General features: G+C 40.7%; 1 protein-coding gene across 2 annotated transcripts; it reads left to right on the forward strand.

Moving 5' to 3' along the window:
• The first annotated feature begins 8,914 nt into the window (after window positions 1-8,914).
• On the forward strand, window positions 8,915-15,363 carry ube2l3a (ubiquitin-conjugating enzyme E2L 3a). 2 transcript variants are annotated; one of them, XM_060908186.1, is made up of 4 exons: window positions 8,915-8,999; window positions 10,108-10,212; window positions 10,879-11,065; window positions 11,188-15,363. In XM_060908186.1, exons 1-4 carry the CDS (start codon window positions 8,973-8,975, stop codon window positions 11,340-11,342), a joined length of 474 nt encoding a protein of 157 aa, XP_060764169.1. In that variant the 5' UTR covers window positions 8,915-8,972; the 3' UTR covers window positions 11,343-15,363. The 2 variants fall into 2 exon arrangements, with proteins under 2 accessions (XP_060764169.1, XP_060764170.1); XM_060908187.1 differs by having other exon boundaries at window positions 10,108-10,203.
• Window positions 15,364-21,459: the final 6,096 nt, after the last annotated feature.

A 21,459-nucleotide genomic window follows, 5' to 3' on the forward strand; every position in this document is an offset into this window, starting at 1 on the left:
TCCCCAATAGAGAATGTGTGACGAATTTTAAAATGTAAAATGTCAGTGACAACCCTGTACTGTTGCACACCTTAAGACCTGTTTGCAGGAAGAATGGGACAAAATAACACCTGAAACACTTCATCACTTGGTGTCTTCAGTCCCTAAAATATTTTAAGTGTTGTGAGAAGGAATGGCAACATTATAAAGTGGTAAATGCTTTATCATCCCAACGTTTTTTGATATGTGTTGCAGGAATCAAAATGAAGTGTTTATTCAAAAAAAAATTCACGAGGTAAAATATCAAATCATGTGCTGTTGTATTGTTTTGAGTGCAATGCAGGTCGAAAATTATTTATAAATTAATGTTTTCAGTTTTAACTTCAATTTCAACATATCGTCCTGACTTTTTCTGGTTTGAGGTTGTACATTTAACTATAAGAATGAATGTTACACATATTGTTCTGCTACACACTAGGGCGTAATTTTGGGTAGGGACGCTAGGGACGTGTCCCTACCAATATTCAGCCACTACTGTGTAATCACGATCAATAAAACCGATATCCTAACCTGAGCAATGATTATATGGCACACAAAGGGTTAAATGTATGACACTGCTAATAAACCCCCCCTCTAACGTAGATATCATTCTCTGATTAGCTACCTGTTTCTCGCTAACTTACATGGTTGGCTATCCCAGCTGTCACTCCATCTGCTGTAAAAGCAGCACACTTCCCACAACAGCCATGACTACCCACCCATCAACCCCCCATATCTCACACAGCCATGGATGGAGATGTAAGGGTGGGATTTGAACCTGCAACCCTGGGATCCAAAGACCAACTCCCTAACCATTAGGCCATGGCTACTCTTGTTAGCCTAACAGATCTGCATGACATGAAATTATGACTGCAAATGGAAAAAAAAAACACCTTTCGGAAGCTCTGCCTTGGATCACTTTTGTGTCCCCACCAATGTCAAAATCAAAGTTACTCCCTTGGCTACACATGCCATTGTTTACTTTGGTACTTGGTATTTTATTGTCCAGTATTTTGTCATTTTTGAGTATGAATATGAAGAGTATGTAAATCATATGCTACGGGTTTTACAATCACAAGATCTTGACCCAACAGAGCACCCAAGATAAGTGCTCTCTACCATTATGAACAAAACATAAGTTGAGGGAATATCTTTTGGAGGAATGTTGTTAGTTCATCCAGTACAGTTCCAGTAAAATCAATGCCAAGGTGCACCGAAGCTGTTCTGGCACCTTGTGATGGCCCGGTTCCTTGCGAAAACACTTTAAGTGGTATTTATCACTCATTCTTATACTGTTGTATATATGAATATGAATGAGAGAGCTTTAAATTTAAAACTCAGTGGAGAATTTATGGTGACAGGGCAAAATTGGGGGCGGCACGGTGGTGTAGTGGTTAGCATGGTCGCCTCACAGCAAGAAGGTTCTGGGTTTGAACCCAGCGGCTGACGAGGGCCTTTCTGTGTGGAGTTTGCATGTTCTCCCCGTGTCCATGTGGGTTTCCTCCGGGTGCTCCGGTTTCCCCCCACAGTCCAAAGACATGCGGTTAGGTTAAGATGGGATGGCCTTGGGCTGAGGTGCCCTTGAGCGAGGCACCTAATTCCCAGCTGCTCCCCAGGCACTGTTAGCATGGCTGCCCACTGCTCTGGGTGTGTGTGTGTGTGTGTGTACTCATTGCTCGCATGTGTGTTCACTACTGCAGATGGGTTAAATGCAGAGAGGAAATTTCACCAGTGTGTGATGAATAAAGTTGTGCTTTCTTTCTTTAAATATAAATTAGTTTTTCCTCTATACTGTACTGCAGTGTAATAGATATTTTAGGGGTTTCCCTGTGCTTTCACACACTTGATTCAACTTGTTAGGTAATTACCACACATTGCATAAGCAGAATCATGTGGTTGATGGTGCATGTTTTCACCAGGACTGGAAGTTTTCCAAGGATATCAGTGCTTGCCCTCCCACCTTGTTCTAATAATCCCGTCTGGGGATTGAGACAGGACGTCATGCTGTGGACTCCTGTGCCACCCAGAGGACACTGGGAGAAATTAATGTTTCCTTTCCTTCGCCAACTTTTCTTCATCCATCATCTGTAGCCGCTTATCCTGTTCTACAGGGTCGTAGGCAAGCTGGAGCCTATCCCAGCTGACTATGGGCGAAAGGCGGGGTACACCCTGGACAAGTTGCCAGGTCATCGCAGGGCTGACACAGAGACAAACAACCATTCACACTCACATTCACACCTACGGTCAATTTAGAGACACCAATTAGCCTAACCTGCATGTCTTTGAACTGTGGGGGAAACCGGAGCACCCAGAGGAAACCCACGTGGACACGGGGAGAGCATGCAAACTCCATACAGAAAGGCCCTTGCCGGCCACTGGGCTCGAACCCAGACCTTCTTGCTGTGAGGCGACAGTGCTAACCACTATACCACCATGCTGCCCTGACTTTATTATTATTATTATTAAAATAACGTAGCACAACGGGTGGGATGCATTTGATAGGTTTCACTGAACCTAGAAATACTTATTTTTACATCCTCACATATAACATGTGGGGGGAAGCCATGGCCTAATGGTTAGAGAAGTGGCTTTGGGATGAAAAGGTTGCAAGTTTGATTCCCTGAACCAGCAGGAATGGCTGAAGTGCCCTTGAGCAAGGCACCTAACCCCAGGCTGCTCTGGGTGTGTTGTACATCACTCTGGATAAGAGCATCTGCTAAATGCCTGTAATGTAGCAACATTGTTGTTATTACTACCTATAGCATGACCCAGTGATGACTTTTTTGGTTTTCATCAAATTTAAAATAAAATATGACTATGGAATAGAACATGTGAGAAATATATAAAGTATCAAGTGCAAAGTTTCATAACAGGCATCATGATAATATTGAAAGTTTTGTGAGGTTATGCGCCTCTGGGGATGTGAATGACTCTTCCATGTCTGTATAATTTAAGTAAGGAATAAAATGATAGTGTTGTGTGATTAAGTGTTTTTTTTTATTATTCTATTCCATTTATACCACAATAATTTACATTAACCACACATTTTATTTTTAAAAAGTAATATGGCATTTATATTTTTAAACTGTTTATAATGTTATGGAATGTCTGTTAAGAAAATTCATCCCTGTTACCCTCCACAATTATTGGCACCCTTTGTAAAGACTAGTAAAACGGTTAGAAAAAAAATCCACCTTTTAGTGAAGTCGCTTCATCTCACACTGAAAAAATGAGAAAAATCCAACCTTTAATTGAAATAAACTTATTCAAAGGAAAACAAATCCCTCATTCAGAAATAATTATTTTCACCAAAAAACCCCCACATGTGTCACAATTATTGACACCCCTGGAAATGATAATCCATGACTTCCAGGGACAAACTGGGGGAATAAATATGAGGTGACAGAGGCCAAATCCCCTTAGTCATCCATCAACATGGGAAAGATAAGTGAACACACAAACCAAATGAGGGAGAAGTGTGTTGACCTTCATAAGTCAGGGAATGGTTATTAAAAAAAAAGTAGCTACCTGCCTGAAAATGTCAATTTCTACTGTTAGGGCATTGATTGATTGATTGATTGATTGACTGACAGACAGACACTAATTGGAACTATTACAAACTTGCCTGGAAGACAACCCAAGTTTATTTTGCCCCCACATACAGTGTGGTGGTCCGGGTTCGAGCCCTGTGGCCGTCGAGGGCCTTTCTGTGTGGAGTTTGCATGTTCTCCCCGTGCCTGCGTGGGTTTCCTCCGGGTGCTCCGGTTTCCCCCACAGTCCAAAGACATGCAGGTTAGGTTAACTGGTGACTCTAAATTGACCATAGGTGTGAATGTGAGTGTGAATGGTTGTCTGTGTCTATGTGTCAGCCCTGTGATGACCTGGCGACTTGTCCAGGGTGTACCCCGCCTTTCGCCCATAGTCAGCTGGGATAAGCTCCAGCTTGCCTGCGACCCTGTAGAACAGGATAAAGCGGCTACAGATAATGAGATGAGATGAGATACAGTGTGGTGGATAGTAAGAGAGAGAGAAAAATCCCCAAGGATGACTGTTGGTGAATTACAAGAAAAAGTAAAATCTTGGGGTTTCCAAGCCTCCAAAACCACCATCAGACTCCACCTCCAGGACAACAGAATATTTGGAAGATATATTAGAAAAAAGCCTTTTCTGTCAGTTAACAACAAATGTAAGCACCTGAAGTTTGCAAAACACTACTACTGTACAACTTTGACTGGAACCGTGTTCAGTGGTCTGATGTAACAAAAACGGAGTTTTTACAATAAACACTCAAAATGGGCTTGGTATAAAAAGAACGATGGCTATAATGAAAATAGTCCAATCCCAACTTTAAGATTTGGTGGAGGTTCTGTGATGTTGTGAGGCTGTTTTTCCTCCAAAGGCCCAGGAAACCTTGTTAGGGTACATGGTATCATGGACTCCATGAAATACCAGGACATTTTAAATCAAAATCTGTCCGCCTCTGCTAGGAAACTAAAACTGGGTCTTTACTGGATCTACCAGCAGGACAATGATCTGAGGCATATGTTCAAATCAACACAAAAATTATTAGCCATGGCCATCTCAGTCCCCTGGCCTGAACCCCATGGTAAGCTGAAGAGGAAAGAGCACAAGAGAGTGCTGAGGACCCTAGATGATCTGGAGAGATTGTGTAAAGAGGAATGCTATAGGAGAAGACTCAGTGCTGTTTTATTGGCAAATGGAAGTTGTACAGGGGTACCAATTTGTGGAATATGCAGTTTTGTTGAAAATAATGATTTCTTAATGACAGATTTATTTTTCGCTGAATAAATTTATTTCAATTAAAGGTCCCATGGCATGGTGGTTTGCTGATGCTTTAAACGGGCTCATGGAGGCTTCCGGATGTTATATCCGCAGCCTTTCTCAAAATGAACCCTCGGCACGTAAATATAGCCTCCTGGGAGAAAGCCCCATTTCAGCGCTTTTCCCAGTGCGTCGTTTTGCTAATGAGAAGCAGGAGGCGGGGAAGGGTAGAGGGTGGGGGCAGGCCATGGGGGGGGGGGGGGGGGAGGGGCTTGACCAAGCTGCGCACACACATACTCGCTGCTATCAGCGCCTGTAGCCACGCTGTTAAGACAAAACCCCGTTCTCCCTCGGACTCCTTTCGTAAACTCAACGTGACACAGAGAACAGAGAGTGAGAGTGTTCGGAGTGGTAGTTTACGAACGTATAATACCCTAGGCTTGAACACGCACTCCATAACCAAAGAGGATAGAAGCAGCAACTACAGCAACATATCGCTTATCCAACAGAAGACATGCATTGCGGAGCAATAGTCAAACATAAACTCATAAGTTACAGTCAATTTCCAGACTAAACTCAGTTTAACAGAGCATGCTGCATGCTCTTTAGTTTTGTAGCGCAGATTACCTGGCTAACTGCAGGAAGCGGTTAGCTGCACAGCTAATGTAGCCATTGCTAGGCTAATGCACCGATTTTAAAACACGGCAAAACGACCAGTTATACACTTACTTGTTCGGTGTTTGTTGCTGATGCGGCAGGGATGCTTGGTACGGACCCAGGCTTCAGTGACAGTTGATGTGCAAAACCTGCCCTGTACTGTCCCAAGTTGTGGAAACATTCCTCAGGAAAATGCTTCCGACAAACATACACCGTCTTAGGTAGACTCGACGGCGTATTATTGAAGTAAATAAAATTAAGCCACTGCGTCTTCAGGGGCTCTCCCGTCGGCAGTAAAAACAGACTCTTTTCTGTGTTGTCACATCCATGTACAGCGCAATTTCCATGTTTCGCTCGCTTAGGTGATGCCATGTTGTTGTGTCCTCTATGGTCTCCTCACTACAACTGGGTGGGGCAGTCCATACAGTGGGTGGAAATCCAGAGGGGAGACGTGGGGATCATCTCCCTTGCTGACGTAGTAAAGGGAAGAGCTTATCAACGCGCCATTTTGACGCGCCATTCTCAAATGTTGGGCATAGTTTGGTTTACACATTATGAAATTTCTAGCCACTGGGGTGACTTAAGAAGGTCAGAGGAACTCATTTTAACGTTAAAAAACCTCAGAAAGTGAAAATTTCATGCCATGGGACCTTTAAAGCTTGGATTTTTCTCATTTTTTCAGCGTGAGATGAAGCGACTTCACCAAAAGGTGGAGTTTTTCTAACCCTTTTTCATAATCGTTAAAAGGGGTGCCGATAATTGTGGAGGGCACTGTATAAAACAATAATTTTCTCACCTGGCTCATTTCTCTCTCTCTCTCTCTTTTTCTCTCGGTAACAATGTGATTTGTCTCCTGAGTGGAATTGAATTGGTCTAATCTAAATCACAGTTATAAATAAGCCTTATTATTAAGATTAATACTATTTTCAATTCCTTGTTCGTTTCATTTTCTTCTTCTTCTTCTAATTCCAATTCCAATTCCAATGTCACTTTCTTAATTCTACCATAATTGTACCATTTAGAGATTTAGAAAGTAATGAAGTAAATATTTTGAAGGTGTGGTAAAACTGTTTAGTGTTCAATTACATCAGATGCTACACTACAAAAAATTGAAAACTGAATTTGAGGAGAAAATCACTTAATACTCTTGAAACTATCTTGCTGCATGGACAGATATTTTTATTTGATAAGACATCTTAGAATAAGTTGGTTGTAATCTAGAACTAGGTTTAATAATCTCAGAATTGGTGTCTTGTATTCTTCTAATAAGAAATGCTAGATCGTTTCAACTATTTTCAGGATATTTTCACTTGCTGAGATATCATTTTTTTTGTGGTGTAAGGGTGTGATTCTAATTAATTTCAGCTCCAGTATTAATTGTGGAGTAGACTTGTACACAGCATAAAAATAATCCAAACCTGAATACTGCATGTATGTAATAATAATCCATTATCTGTAGCCGTTTATCCTGTCCTATAGGGTAGCAGGGAAGCTGGAGCCTATTCCAGCTGACTATGGGCGAGAGGCGGGGTACACCCTGGACAAGTCACCAGATCATCACAGGGCTGACACACAGAGACAAACAACCATTCACACTTATGGTCAATTTAGAGCCACCGATTAGCCTAACCTACATGCCTTTGGACTGTGGGGGAAACCGGAGCACCCGGAGGAAACCCGCGCAGAAAACAAGCAAACTCCACACAGAAGGGCCCTTGCCAGCCGCTGGGCTCGAACCCAGAACCTTCTCGCTGTGAGGCGACAGTGCTAACCACTATACCACTCAATAATAACAATAATAACAATGATGATGATGTATGATATTGCTGTGCTGTTATAGGAAACTAATCAACGATGGGGTGGTGTGATGTGGCCCCACTGTTCCAGCTGATTATTTTCCTATAACAGCAAGTTTCGATTCTTTATACCACAGCAATTTGTCATTGATGAAATATATTCATATATTATCAGACTCGATTATTAGATTGGGCGGCATGGTGGTGTAGTGGTTAGCGCTGTCACCTCACAGCAAGAAGGTCCTGGGTTTGAGCCCCGGGGCCGGCGACGGCCTTTCTGTGTGGAGTTTGCATGGTCTCCCTGTGTCCGTGTGGGTTTCCTCCGGGTGCTCCAGTTTCTCCCACAGTCCAAAGACATGCAGGTTAGGTTAACTGGTGACTCTAAATTGACCGTGAATGTGAATGGTTGTCTGTGTCTATGTGTCAGCCCTGTGATGACCTGGCGACTTGTCCAGGGTGTACCCTGCCTTTCGCCCATAGTCAGCTGGGATAGGCTCCAGCTTGCCTGCGACCCTGTAGAAGGATAAAGCGGCTAGAGATAATGAGATGAGATTATTAGATTCATATATTAATGAACTACACGTTGTGTTTTAACCATTTTAAGCTCCATTTACTGTGAGATAAATTTCTCTTATCACTTACACTACCGTTCAAAAGTTTGGGGTCACTTTGAAATGTCCTTATTTTTGAAAGAAAAGCACTGTTCTTTTCAATGAAGATCACTTTAAACTAATCAGAAATCCACTCTATACATTGCTAATGTGGTAAATGACTATTCTAGCTGGTTTTCGGTGCAATATCTCCATAGGTGTATAGAGGCCCATTTCCAGCAACTCTCACTCCAGTGTTCTAATGGTACAATGTGTTTGCTCATTGCCTCAGAAGGCTAATGGATGATTAGAAAACCCTTGTACAATCATGTTAGCACCGCTGAAAACAGTTGAGCTCTTTAGAGAAGCTATAAAACTGACCTTCCTTTGAGCAGATTGAGTTTCTGGAGCATCACATTTGTGGGCTCGATTAAATGCTCAAAATGGCCAGAAAAATGTCTTGACTATATTTTCTATTCATTTTACAACTTATGGTGGTAAATAAAAGTGTGACTTTTCATGGAAAACACAAAATTGTCTGGGTGACCCCAAACTTTTGAACGGTAGTGTATAGTGATAATAATCTGTCATTTCCTCAGCAGATTGTTTCCCCCCTCTTTTTTCCCCTTTAAGTTAATAACAAACCAAATGCAGCTTGTCATGTAACAGAGAAAGCAGAACTCTTCTGTCCTGAAACATCTACTGTGAAGGAAAACCTATTCACTGCAGACTTCTTACAAAAATGTTAAAGAAACGTCTCCTAACAGAAAGCTTGAGCATATGAACTACTGTACCTTTTTCTTTGCTGATATTTTATATAAATAGTCCTTTTTTTTTTTTTTTTAGAGCAACCTGGGGTTAATTTAAAAGATGACTCTACACTAAACTATTATGATGACTCACAGATTGTGTTTTCAATAAAAACATGGACACACACACACACACACACAAAAAAAAACTTTATAAATGTATAGTAATCAATTTAAATTTGTTATACAACTTGCTATTCTATAGTTTCATATTGTTTATTTAAAGTGAAATTTATGATGATAATGCTAAGGGGGGGTTTTCCAGAAGAATAGTTATATGTGTCGCGGTGGATTGTGGGTAGTTAGTCAGCAAATCCAAGATGGCGGCAAGCAAGAGGCTGCATAAGGTAAATACCTTGAGTAATCCTTAATTATTTGTTTTATTTTAAGATTTATTCCGCGTTCTGCCTAGTCGGCTATGTATAGTGCCTGTAAGAAGGTGGTGTAAATTAAAAATGAAATATTTCCTTTGCTTCTGTCTTATGACTGAGAAATATGATAATGGAGAAGCTAACAAGCTAGCCAACAGGCTAGCTAAGCAATTAGCCTGTTAGCTAGAGAAAACGGTGGAATCGCGAATGAACATGTTCGCTTGCGAAGGCCGTTGGCAGAAAGAACCGAATGTAATTTGAGCTCAAGTGTCTCATACGTCTCATGGGCGTCGTGTTTTAATCAAAGGTAAAGAACCGGATTGTTAGGTTGGTGTCAGTTGTGTGAAATGGTTTTGAGGAAAACTGCTGGGTTAGATAGAGATCAAGTCAGCTAGCCGAGCACTCAGATGGCCTAAGAGCAAATTAGCTAGCTGTGTGATTGCTTGGTAACTTAGTAACGGTACTGTTGGGTTAAATGATAACTAGCTAACTAATATTACACCAATGTAGCTCTAACAGGACAATGATTTATTCACCATATAACACTTTTCCCCAGTGCCATTAGTTTACAGCATTAAGCACCACCGATTTACACTCAGAAATGTAAGTTGGACAGAAGCAGGAAGTGAGTGAGGTGTTGAATGGGTGCAGCTTTGACTTTGAGTAGTTAAATTTCACAGTACAGTACATGAGATGCTCGTCTTTGACAATCTCGAGACCTGTCTTCTGTTATTGTAAAATATTAAACATGAGATCACTCCTTAACTTAACTTATCCCTGCCCCTTTACTAATTCACAATAGACTTGTAATTTAAAAATTGTGACGACAGTAGTGAAGTTGTGACCTTTCCTCATTAGCTCTTGTTCGAAACTGGTAATGGAAACATGGCTCCATCCATACGAGTTATACATTTAATGCATATGAAGTTTCTTACGTCATAATCACACAAAAACGTGTTGATCGGGCTTTTGTTTGTCATGTAAATATCTATAATGAGCTAAACACCAGAGCCTTAGTTTCAGGTGTTCGAACTGACCGCTCTGACAATCATATATCTTGGATCTGTGCAATTTTGTTTTCCAGGAACTTGATGAAATCCGCAAATCTGGAATGAAAAACTTCCGTAACATCCAAGTTGACGAGTCAAACATTTTGACTTGGCAAGGGCTTATCGTTCCTGTAAGTATGGTAATGGTACTGTTTCGTTATTACCTTAAATAAATAATAAAGACAAACCTTTATCGCAATATGTTAGGTGGAAACTGCTGCAAGTTGGGTAATGAAATGCTCGTTTAAACTTGAATGTCTAAAATTTAAATTTCACCAAATTTATCTAAAACGCAAATAAATCTGGAGGAAGCAGTGAACATGTTAAATTTTGTGCTGCTCGAATACAGTAAAGCCGAAAATTGAACTCGGAGATCTTTTAATGAATTAGAAATGGACTTCCAGTCCAACGTGCCAAGAATCTAGCCTTGGCTTGGAGGTGACGCGCAGAGAGCAAGGTGAATTTAACTCATGGTCATGCAGTGGTGGTGGTGTTTGAATAACACTGCTGTTTGCGCACAAAGTAATGACCTGCATTTACAGTACACCCATCCCAAAAGCTCAAAAGACTGCTTTAAAAAAAACTATAATGCAGTGATCGAGATTTAGTCAAGCATCTAGTTAACAAAGCAATAATTACTTTAATTCAGACATTTTGCAGTGTTGGTTAGTACTTAAAAAAAAAAACCCTGGAACGTTTCCCATGCTTAAGGTGAACTATATGGAGTGTGTTCACTCCCAGAATGGTGAGATCACACAGATTGGGTTAAAAAAAAAAAAATTAAAACGGATGTTCATTCATTTCAGGACAACCCTCCATACGATAAAGGTGCATTCCGGATTGAGATCATTTTCCCTGCTGAGTATCCATTTAAGCCACCCAAGATCACATTCAAAACAAAGATCTACCACCCGAACATAGATGAGAAAGGTCAGGTGTGCTTGCCAGTCATAAGTGCTGAAAACTGGAAACCTGCAACCAAAGCTGATCAAGGTAAGGTGTCTCAGCATTAAGAAACGATGTAGGCTTTAGTAAATATTCAGCCAGTATATGCAGGTGTCGTCTTTTCTCATCCAGCAATTTTTTTTTCTTTCTTTTTCCCTCCCACAAATTAGTAATCCAGTCTCTCATCGCCCTTGTCAATGACCCTCAGCCAGAGCACCCACTGAGGGCAGACCTAGCAGAGGAATACTCGAAAGACCGTAAAAAATTCTTTAAGAATGCAGAAGAGTTTACAAAGAAACACGGTGAAAAACGGCCGGTGGACTAATGAGTGTGACTCCCACTCTCTCCTTTGCCCACTTCTCCAGATCTTTAAACCTCTGCTTCTACCTGTACCCTCCCACCCAAGCTCCCAGCATCCACTCCGAACTTGGAGCAGAGCATCCCAAAAGCATTTCAACCTCGCTACAGAACTTTTATGACTCAGTTCTACTTGCCCGCTGGGTGCCAACTGGATGGCTGTTTTTTTCTATAGTGTATAAAGCAAATGAGATCCAAATACATGTGTACATGGAAATATGGAGAAAAATGGCAAGATTTGGGTGGTGAGGGTGGGGGGAAATGCTGTTCCTTTTAATTTGTTCTTAATTTGCACAGAGTTGTGTACTTGTCATAAAACCTGCTGTGCAATGAATCATGACTTTTTTTTTTTCTCCCCCCTCCAGAGCAGATTACTACAGTGAATTTTGTTATGTCTTTTCAGTCTTTCTGTACCACATATGTCTTTGTTCAGACAAAAGTCCATTAACTAAATGGTAGGTGACACCTAATGTATCAAGTTTCTAAATGTGTGTGGCATACACTTCTTTTACTTTTTTTTTTTTTCTTTTGTTTCTGCTTAGGTTGCACTGTATTCTGTGGAATGAAGTGTTATGTTCTTCATAACCTCTGTAATTCATCCAATATTCAAAATTTCAGCTTAGTCACTGTTAGCAATATAATGTTTATGATGTTATAAAAAACAAAAACCCAACCAACCATTTGTGTCTGATTTTAAGAATCCTTTAAAAGTAATTTAATAGAGATGCACTTTATCCTGGAAGAAATGGCATCACTAAACAAAGTTACTTATTACACCCTAAATTGCAACTGGATTATTTAAGATCAACACAAGCTAAATAATTTTATTTTATTTTTTTTTTGGGGGGGGGGGATTAACTCGGCAGATTACGGTAAGTCCGGTTTATTATCTTGTCAACCAGTGGAACTAATTTATTTGTATAAGGTGTTTGAAACCAGCACAAACCCACCTTCTGGTTTAGTCAGGCTATGCATTGTAATCTAGTTTTCTGAAATGGAACTTTTTAGCAGACACCTAATAATGTATTGACAGTACTTGACTGAGCAATATCAAGTGCTGACTTTTTCAGATGCCATACAAATTGTACTGATTGCATGTAGATCAACGGAGAGAGCCCAGGGATTTATTGGCCTTATGGGCCTTTGTTCAAACAGTACAGCATAAAACTATAGTGTTTCAGGATCTTATCAGGACATACAGGGGTAAATTTATTAGGAACATTATACTATTACTGGGTAGGGCCTCCTTTTGCTTTCAAATGAGCCTCTTTTTTTTTTTTTGTGGCATGGATTCTACAAGATGTCAAATTTCCTTTGAGTTTCTGGTAGACGTTAACATGATTGCATCACATAATTCCTGTAGATTTTTCAGGTGCACTTTTCATGCTGTGTATCTCCTGTTCTACTACATCCCAAAGGTGTCCTGTTGGATTCGGATCTGGTGACTGGGAAGGTCACGGAAGAACATTTGAACTTATTGTCATGTTCATGAAACTAGTTTGAGACTATTTTTGCTTTGACATTTAGATGAGTAAATTGTCACCATGAAGGAATGCACATGGTCAGCAACAATACTCAAATAGACTAACATTCAAACAATGAATGATTGGTATTAAAAGGTCCAACGTGTACCAAGAAAACATTCCTCACACCATTACACCACCTCCACCAGCCTGTACTGTTGACACAAGGCAGGCTCGGTTCATAGAATTGTGCTGTTGGTGCCAAATTCTGACCCGACCATCTGTGTGCGCCTCAGCAGAAGTCAGTATTCATAAGACCAGTTTTCAACTGTCTGGTTTTGTTGAGCCTGTGTCCATTTCAGCCTCAGCTTTCTGTTCTTGGTTGACAGAAGTGGAATCTGACCTGGTTTTCTGCTGTTGTGCATTCCGAGATGCTTTTCTGCTCACCACAATTGTCCAGAGTGGTTATCGGAGTTACTGTAGTCTTTGTCAGCTTGAACCAGACTGATTATTTTTCATTGACCTCCCTCATCAAAAAGGCATTTCCATCTGCGGAACTGCCTCTTGCTAGATGTTTTTCCTTGTTGCACCATTCTGAGTAAACTCTAGAGATTGTTGTGTGTGTGAAAATCCCAGGAGACCAGCGGTAAACTCATACCAGCCTGGCTGGCGCCAACAGTCAAATTTTTCCTGCTTCTGATAGCTGATGTGAACATTGCTCGAAACTGGTGATCTGTATCTTCATGCTTTTATGCATTGCACTACTGCAAGATGATTGGATAATTAGATAATTGCATGAATGAGTACAGGTGTTCCTAATAACATGTATTTGGTGAGTGTATATGAGAGTAATGCTACAACATCCGACAGTAAACCTGTGATATTGAGTACCAGGTTGCAGTTCAGAGAATTAGATTTTTTTTTTTTTTTTGTAATTTAATTCAAAAAGGTAAACTTTAATGTATTCTATATTCATTAAAAGTGAAACATTTCAAGCTTTTTTATGATTATGGCTTATAGCATACAACGATTTACAATACAGAAATGTCCAACTTATGAAAAGTATATTCATTTATACGCTCAGTAGTTGGTTGGGGCTTCTTTACCATGAATGACTGTATTGATGCGGTGTGGCATGAAGATGGTCAGCCTGTGGCACTGCTAAGGTGTTACTGAAGCCCAGGTTGCTTTGATAGCAGCTTTCAGCTCTGTGTTTTTGGGTCGGGTGTCTCTCATCTTCCTCTTGATAACACCCCATAGATTCTCTACAGGATTTGGGTCAGGCGAGTTGGCTGGCCAATCAAGCACTAATATCATGGTCAGCCAACCATTTGGTAGTAGTTTTGGCACTGTGGGCAGGTGCTAAGTCCTGCTGGAAAAGGAAATCAGCATCTTCATGAAGGTTGCCAGCAGATGGAAGCATGAAGGACTTGAAAATCTCCTGGTAGACGGCTGCATTGACACTGGACTTGATGAAACACAGTGGACCGACACCAGTGATTACATGGCACCCCAAATCATCACAGGCTGTGGAAACTTCACACTGGACTTAAAACACCTTGGATTCTCTGCCTCTCCAGACTCTAGGACCTTAATTTACAAATGAAATGTAACATTTACTTTCACCTGCAAAGAGGACTTTGGACCACTGAGCAACAGTCCAGCGGTGGGTTTCCTAAAACCGTCTTAACGCTAAGAGCATTTTAACTAGAAGAGAGAGCGTTCATTGTGCTGTTCACTCGAACATTTAACAATGATCTTTGTGCTACGATGCTTTTGGGAAACCCGGCACAGTTCTTTCTCTCCTTAGCCCAGGTAAGATGCTTCTGACATTGTCACTGGTTCAGGAGTGGCTTGATATTAGGAATGTGACAGTTGCAGCTCTTTTCCTGAAGACATCTGTATGTGGTGACTCTTGATGCACTGACACTAGCTTCAGTCCACTCCATGTGAAGCTCTCCCGAGTTCTTGGATTGACTTTTTTTAGAATCCTGTCAAGGCTGCAGTTATCCCTGTTGCTTGTGCACCTTTTCCAGCCAGCCTTTCAGCAATGACCTTTTGTGGCTTACCCTCCTTGTGGAGGGTATCTATGATCATCTATTGGACAACTGTCAGGTCAGCAGTCTTCCCCCTGACTGTGGTTGCGTGTACTGGACTGAGAGATACAGTATTTATACTGTTTTACTCAAACTTTAAATGAAATATTCTAATATCTAGACATACTGGTTTTCTGATTTTCATAAGCTATAAGCCATAATCAAAATAAAATTAAAAAAAGCCATGAAATACTTCACTTTATATGTAATATAGAATATATGAAAGATTATCTTTTTGAAGTAAATTATGAAAAAAATGAACTTTCATGATATTCTAATTTTTTGAGATGCATTAGTATATCCTTATACAGTTAAAACAAAGTCCACTCATTCATCTAAAATGTTATCGTACTGTATTACCTGCATAATGTTTTAGGGGAAGGGTGTATAGGAAGTCTTGTTTGAAAGAATAAATATATGTATAAGAATACATCACTCTGTTTCTATTTGCTTTTTGAAATTGTATACGTTGATATGTCACTCTAAAAATACAACGTACCTTTATACGTACACGTATTGCTCCCATACACAGACACAGTGTGGGACAGCCAGAAGCCTCAGGCAAAATTGTAACCCAAGTGTTTTATGGAACAAAGATTAGCATTATGTGATGTACGTCACTAAGCAGTTCTAGGAAAAGAAATTGGGTCCACTGGATTAATCTGTCAACACGTATGTCAAGGAGACAGTGTTCTGGTCTATAAAGACTGGTTCTCATCAGAAACACTTAGTTTGAACATATTTTGGGATTAAACCTGTATCATGTTGTATTTAAGGGTGACAGCTGGCAAGATCTTAAAAATGACTATGTTGAAAATATTAAATGATCAATAAAGTATTTTAACACAGATTGCAATGCTGTTTATAGAGGCAATTATGTAAAAATATTGGCTTCCCATTTGGACAGAGTAGCTTTTATATTGCGACTGGTCAGAATAAAATGGAGGCTGTGGATGAGGCATTTTGTCTCTTAGGAGCTTAGATGTGGTCACTAATGTAAAGCCTTCAGAGTGTAAACTGCAATCAAGAGGACTGAGTAGCATTCTGGTGTTAATACCATGAAGGGCCCTGTAAAACTCTGACTACTGCAGATTTCACTTATGCGCTTTCAAATTTTAGATAAAATATGCACAAACAACATTAACGTTTTTTCACTCATCTCATCATCTCTAGCCGCTTTATCCTGTTCTACAGGGTCGCAGGCAAGCTGGAGCCTATCCCAGCTGACTACGGGCGAAAGGCGGGGTACACCCTGGACAAGTCGCCAGGTCATCACAGGGCTGACACATAGACACAGACAACCATTCACGCTCACATTCACACCTACGGTCAATTTAGAGTCACCAGTTAACCTAACCTGCATGTCTTTGGACTGTGGGGGAAACCGGAGCACCCGGAGGAAACCCACGCGGACACGGGGAGAACATGCAAACTCCGCACAGAAAGGCCCTCGCTGGCCACGGGGCTCGAACCTGGACCTTCTTGCTGTGAGGCGACAGCGCTAACCACTACACCACTGTGCCGCCACATTTTTTTCACTGAAAAACAAAACATAGTTGTAGTTTTGATTGATTGATTACTTTACTTACTTACTGCCTGACTGACCTTCAGGTTTATTTACCACTTCTGTTTGGATGTGATGATGGTGGTTGTGTGCGCCTGACCAGCCTGCCTGATGAGGCACCTTGATGCCCTGACCTCTCTATGGTCTCATCTTACACTTCCCAGTAACCATCTGCATGGTTCATCTTTAACCATTCTCAAGAAAGGATGTTTTCCTATGGCTTTTGTCAAATTTCTTTCGTGAACCTACCTCACATTTGACAGTCATTGTTTTAAGCTGTTAACAGTGCAACAGCATGGTGACTATGCCCACAGTTGTTGGCACTGTTGTTGATGGTGGTCACCTTGCTAAGCTTTGGTAAGTGAATGTAAAAGATTAGAACATTGCCACTGAAGTGGATACATTTTGAAAGATCTAATACTGTAATCTCTCTGCTCTTCGCTTTACCAGAACCTATGAGCATCAGACCAGTTCTTGGCCATCCCTGCTGTAATGAGTCTGACCCATACTGGTTTGTCAAACAAGAAGTACAGTGGTGCTTGAAAGTTTGTGAACCCTTTGGAATTTTCTATATTTCTGCATAAGTATGACCTAAAACATCAGATTTTCACACAAATCCTAAAAGTAGTTAAAGAGAACCCAGTTAAAAAAATGAGACAAAAATATTATACTTGGTCATTTATTTATTGAGGAAAATGATCCAATATTACCTATCTGTGAGTGGCAAAAGTATGTGAACATTTGCTTTCAGTATCTGGTGTGACGCCCTTGTGCAGCAATAACTGCAACTAAACGTTTGCGGTAACTGTTGATCAGTCCTGCACACCGGCTTGGAGGAATTTTAGCCCATTCCTCCATAGAGAACAGCTTCAACTCTGGGATATTGGTGGGTTTCCTCACATGAACTGCTCGCTTCAGGTCCTTCCACAACATTTTGATTGGATTAAGGTCAGGACTTTGACTTGGCCATTCCAAAACATTAACTTTATTCTTCTTTAACCATTCTTTGGTAGAATGACTTGTGTGCTTAGGGTCGTTGTCTTGCTGCATGACCCACCTTCTCTTGAGATTCAGTTCATGGACAAATGTCTTGACATTTTCCTTTAGAATTTGCTGGTATAATTCAGAATTCATTGTTCCATCAATGATGGCAAGCCATCCTGGCCCAGATGCAGCAAAACAGGCCCAAACCATGATACTACCACCACCATGTTTCACAGATGGGATAAGGTTCTTATGCTGGAATGCAGTGCTTCCCTTTCTCCAAACATAACGCTTCTCATTTAAACCAAAAAGTGCTATTTTGGTCTCATCCATCCACAAAGCATTTTTCCAATAGCCTTCTGGCTTGTCCACATGATCTTTAGCAAACTGCAGATGATCAGCAACGTTCTTTTTGAAGAGCAGTGGCTTCCTCCTTGCAACCCTGCCATGCACACCATTGTTGTTCAGTGTTCTCCTGATGGTGGACTCATGAACACTAAGATGTGAGAGAGGCCTTCAGTTGCTTAGAAGTTACCCTGGAGTCCTTTGTGACCTTGCCAACTATTATATGCCTTGCTCTTGGAGTGATCTTTGTTGGTCGCCCACTCCTGGGGAGGGTAACAATGGTCTTGAATTTCCTCCACTTGTACACAATCTGTCTGACTGTGGATTGGTGGAGTCCAAACTCTTTAGAGATGGTTTTGTAACCTTTTCCAGCCTGATGAACATCAACAACAATGCTTTTTCTGAGGTCCTCAGAAATCTCTTTTGTTCGTGCCATGATACACTTCCACAAACGTGTTGTGAAGATCAGACTCTGATAGATCCCTGTTCTTTAAATAAAACAGGGTGCCCACTCACACCTGATTGTCATCCCATTGATAGAAAACACCTGACTCTAATTTCACCTTCAAATGAACTGCTAATCCTAGAGGTTCCCATACTTTTGCCACTCACAGATATGTAATATTGGATCATTTTCCTCAATAAATAAAAGACCAAGTATAATATTTTTGTCTTCTTTGTTTAACTGGATTCTCTTTATCTACTTTTAGGACTTGTGTGAAAATCTGATGTTTTAGGTCATATTTATGCAGAAATATAGAAAATTCGACAAGGTTCACAAACTTTCAAGCACCACTGTACTTCTGAGCCACATAATGATTTGGTAATCATTATGTACAAAGCAGTGGCGGCTGGTAGTCTTTCAAACAGGGGAGGCTGGTCGGTTACGATATTTCCAGATTTTAAAAGAAAAAAGAAAAAACACATCAATTTTGCCCATACTCTTGCCTCTGATCTGGCTGATTGTTGGCAGGGTCACAAACTGTGAAATAACAGGTTCTTTTGGCCCATTAGCCTACTGTATACATGATGGTGGGGGGTATATTTTAACATTTTATATTTTAAAATTGTGGCATGTTGTTTAAAAATTGATCATTATTGAAAGCAGCTCTTTGTCAGGAACCTCAGCAGTAACAGCAGAGTGTTCTGGAATAGGCACAAGCACTGACCTTGGGGAGCCAAACATAGAGCTGGGTGCCACACATTTCATTCAATGACACTTTCCCTATATTTTACTTATTTTGACTGAGAAATGTTTTATTGACAATTTTGATAACCCTTCACTTTTAATCCAGGTCTGTAGTGTGAAATGTTCTCGGCTGTGTTTTTGTTTAAAAATGTTTTCCAAATTGTAGCTGTGTTTAATTCATATCCAGAGAAATATATATTCCAATATAATATACTCAGCATAAACATTTTAAATAGATTCTATATTTTTGGTCCATCCATGACATATTACTAAAGTAGCCTATTTACTGTTGTTGATGTGGGTCACTTGCTGTTAGCCAATTCACTTTCTCGTACCAGGAGAGCTGAAAGGAACGAGTATTATTCCCTACCTTTTTCACCAAGTCAATTTGAGGCGTTGGTCTACCCTGCTCTTTAATTTTAATTTTTTCCTCGAAAGGAAGACTGGCAAATGGCTTCGCCAAAATTAAATCAACAATGCTTGGCATCCATGCGCAGCTTTCTTGCTAGCTGACTAGCCCCCTCGAGTGCAAGTTCAGTCACTCAAATAAATGAAATTTCTGGAACTAAGATAGCAAACTTGACAACACTATATTTACACTTTATTTACAATGAAAATATATACAAACTAAAAAAGCTGGTAGAAACCGTATGTAATGAATGAAATCGAAATGTAAGCTGATCTCTTACAATACACCACAGCACTTGCGAATCCGCATGGAACTGAACTGAAATTCACCGCTGCCTGTTTATATTTGAAACGAGCTGTCAATCAAAGAAAATATCTGGCCGCTTTCACCAATCACCAGTCTCCTTGCGGAAACTGCCATGTCCCTCCCACTGTGAGGCTCGGAGTCCGTAGGCGGGCATTTTCGCAGTATTTGTCCAATAACCGTCTTGCATTTTGAGATTGAAAAGCGCAGAGCTCCCAAATGCCATTGAAGTCCACTGAGGCTGGGCTGCATCGCGCTGTCACGAGGGGGAAAAACTCACGCGCACATTAGGCGAACTGGGGAAAGTTATAATGGAATGATTTTCGCACTGTAGTTGGGTTGAGCACATATATTTCTATGATTCTGGATCTGAAATAGCAATGTTATAAGGTCGGCTATAACATAAGCCTAGCGCAATTCATCCTACACGATGTTCGTCATTTTTAGAGGAGGCTGAGCCTCCCTCGTTGTCTTAGAGCAATCGCCCATGGTACAAAGGCAACCCAAATACACTGAATCCATTAGAATTTGTACCTCAAAGTGGCTATTCCAACCTTAAAAGATGATGGAATTAAGAACTGATGTGGTAGATCTGGTACTCCTGTGACCTAGCACTCTATGGACCATCTATTTCCAACACCGTTGACGTCTAGTTATGCCAATGGAATCTTGGAGCATCCACACATCAGTAAGTCTCTGAATGCTCTTCCTCAGTCGTTTTGCGCAGGCTGTATTAGCACCCACTCAGGTCTCCCTTCAGACCAGACAGGGCCTGGACCACTATCCGTCTATCCAACCTGTTCCGAGCATGAACAAAAACAAGGCAGTCTTAGACCCCTTATGCCATCTGTACATGGGAAGACAGGACGTAGTGGTTATCAAACCCAAGGTGAGCTACAGGGAGCAAGTGGGGAAAAACATGCTTGAATTTATAGAAGAAACCTTCAACATGGGGAAAAAAAAAACAAGAAAATGAAGAAACGTTGTAGGCATTCAAGTCAGTGGAATGCTTCATGGTCCTTGAGTCATAGTCATCATGTCTGTCCTTGAGTACAGGATCAAAAAAATCAGCAAGTACCTGCAATAATGTTGAAAAATATTTGCAAACTGCAGAAGCGCAGGACTAATCAGCATCACTGAGATTTTCTTCTGACTTGTGCTCAGGTGTATTGTAGATATATTGATGTATTTTTCTGCCCCCTAGTTTAACTCCTAGCTCTCTGAATCACCATCGACCATACCAATTGTCTTGATGAAGGGGGTGACCAGGGATGTCCACAATGGTTTAGATGCGCTGGTTAAGAAACCAATTGTTTGGTGTTCTCTTGTCTCTCAGCCTGGAATACATGGCTGGAGTCCGAGCACTGGCTGTAAAGTTGATTTTTTAAGTCAGGGAAGTCAGCACTATTGGCAGACAACATAAAATAGCTTGTCGTTCTTGATTGCAGCACATATGTTTAGAAAGACACCACTGTCGGTGATGGAGTGGTAAATTCTGACTGGGCTTCAACTTTATCTGCAGTAGAAGAAAGAAGAGTTTGGTGCTTCCTTGGAGTTGGACTACTTTTAAACGCTGGGTGAATTTTCACAAGCAGTATTGTAACAATATACAAGCAGTATAGTTCAAAGAAGAAATGTATATCATTTAATTGACTTTTGAACTTTTTTCTAGTCTGAAAAGAACGAGTGCAGATAAACTAGGAAAATATCATGAAACTATGAAAAGAGCTTG

This window comes from Neoarius graeffei, chromosome 25 (assembly GCF_027579695.1).
Source record: "Neoarius graeffei isolate fNeoGra1 chromosome 25, fNeoGra1.pri, whole genome shotgun sequence".
Taxonomy (NCBI): Eukaryota; Metazoa; Chordata; class Actinopteri; order Siluriformes; family Ariidae; genus Neoarius; species Neoarius graeffei.